Source organism: Hipposideros armiger, unplaced genomic scaffold, assembly GCF_001890085.2.
Source record: "Hipposideros armiger isolate ML-2016 unplaced genomic scaffold, ASM189008v1 scaffold_543, whole genome shotgun sequence".
NCBI lineage: Eukaryota > Metazoa > Chordata > Mammalia > Chiroptera > Hipposideridae > Hipposideros > Hipposideros armiger.
In genome coordinates, this window is record NW_017731893.1 from 624,683 (window position 1) to 626,447 (window position 1,765).

The 1,765-nt window shown below is 62.8% G+C and overlaps 1 protein-coding gene across 1 annotated transcript; it reads left to right on the forward strand.

The window, feature by feature from the left end:
• The first annotated feature begins 92 nt into the window (after window positions 1-92).
• Window positions 93-1,328, forward strand: LOC109396778 (PC-esterase domain-containing protein 1B-like). The gene has a single exon (XM_019668907.1). The coding sequence runs from the start codon at window positions 93-95 to the stop codon at window positions 1,326-1,328; it is 1,236 nt and encodes a 411-aa protein (XP_019524452.1).
• The last annotated feature ends 437 nt before the right edge of the window (window positions 1,329-1,765 follow it).

A 1,765-nucleotide genomic window follows, 5' to 3' on the forward strand; every position in this document is an offset into this window, starting at 1 on the left:
CCCCGCCTGTCCGCTGCCCTCCCTCCGAGCGCTCTTCCGGCCGCCCCTGAGGAAAGCCACGCGCTCCGTCTCCGATCCTGTCTTCAGCCGCCATGGTCCACCTGCGCGCCTGCGAGGTCCGGCAGCTGCTGCACAACAAGTTCGTGGTGGTCATGGGCGACTCGGTCCAGAGGGCCGTGTACAAGGACCTGGTGCTCCTGCTGCAGAAGGACCGCCTGCTGTCGTCCAGCCAGCTGAATGCCCATGGCGAGCCCAGTTTCGAGCAGGACGTGCTGCTGGAGGGCGGCCGGCGGCGCCGCACGCACCATGGCTCCCACTACCGCGAGGTCCGCCAGTTCTGCTCGGGCCACCACCTGGTGCGTTTCTACTTCCTCACGCGCGTGTACTCCAACTACCTCGCGGAGATCCTCGGGGAGCTGCGGCGGGGCGAGCACCCCCCGGACTTAGTCATCATGAACTCCTGCATCTGGGACCTCGCGAGGTACGGCTTCCACAGAGGCTACCGCGAGAACCTGCAGAGGCTGTTCAGCCTCCTGGACCGGGTGCTGCCCGTGTCCTGCCTCCTGGTGTGGAACACGGCCATGCCGGTGGCCGAGGTCGTCTCCGACAGCTTCCTGCCGGCCGAGCACCAGCTGCAGTGCTCCCGCCTGTGGGAAGACATGCTGGAGGCCAACTTCTACGGCGCGGCCGAGGCCAGCAGGCACGGCTTCGACGTGCTGGACCTCCACTTCCACTTCCGGCACGCGGAGCAGCACCGGCAGCGCGACGGCGTGCACTGGGACGAGCGCGCGCACCGCCACCTCTCCCAGCTGCTCCTGGCACACGTGGCGGACGCCTGGGGCGTGGACCTCCCGCGCCGCCACCCGGCGGGCAGGCGGGTCAGGGATGCCCGCGCCCGTGAGAGTCGACGCCCGGCAGAGGGTAGGCAGCCCAGGGACCACAGAGGTGACCCGGACGAGCAGGCCTTGCCTTCGTCTCCGCCCACGTCCACGAGCTACCGCAACTCGCGGCGACCATCTGCGCCGTACCCCCAGGACCAACCTTTGTGTCCGAACTACAGACAGGGCGTCCATGTGCCCTCGCACTCACCGGTCCAGCACCGGCAGTTCTCCAGGCACTCTCCACCGCGCCACGTGCGATATCGCGAAGCGAACGTGAGGACTGGCCCCGAGCCGCATCCGGACTCCGTCCGCAGACCCGCTACCCAGCACCGAAGCAGAGGGAACCCTCCGTACCCTCCCCGGAGCCCCAACAGGCCACGCAGACACCGGCGAAGGCACACAGACAGACAGACCCACGAGTGGCAAGGCCTCAGGAGCCAGACCTAACACCTAAGGCGCCCTCCCAGCAGGGTCAGTAGGCTGGACAGGCTGGACAGACTGCCCGACCTGTCTCACTCAGGCCTAGTCTTCAGCAACCCTGCCATGGTAAGGACTCCTTAGGCGTCTTGCTCTCACCAGTGCACAGTCGCGTGCATTCTTTGTTGCTGAGCCTCCACCCCAGGGGGCTAGAGCTCAGACCACCACGCCATTGTCCTCTTAGCTTTTATACAGAAATAAACTCTTAAGTGAAGAAAATACACAAGGTTAAGTCTTACCTGAATAGAAGCCTTCGGACAGGATTCTCCGTAGACATTCTTCCTTAAAAATAGATAAATAATAATTTTGATCCTTAAAACTTATCAAAACATTTCTGTTACGACTTCAATATCACCATTAGGTTTTGCGTACATTTGTAGAACGTCATCCTCAAAGCTTTCACCATA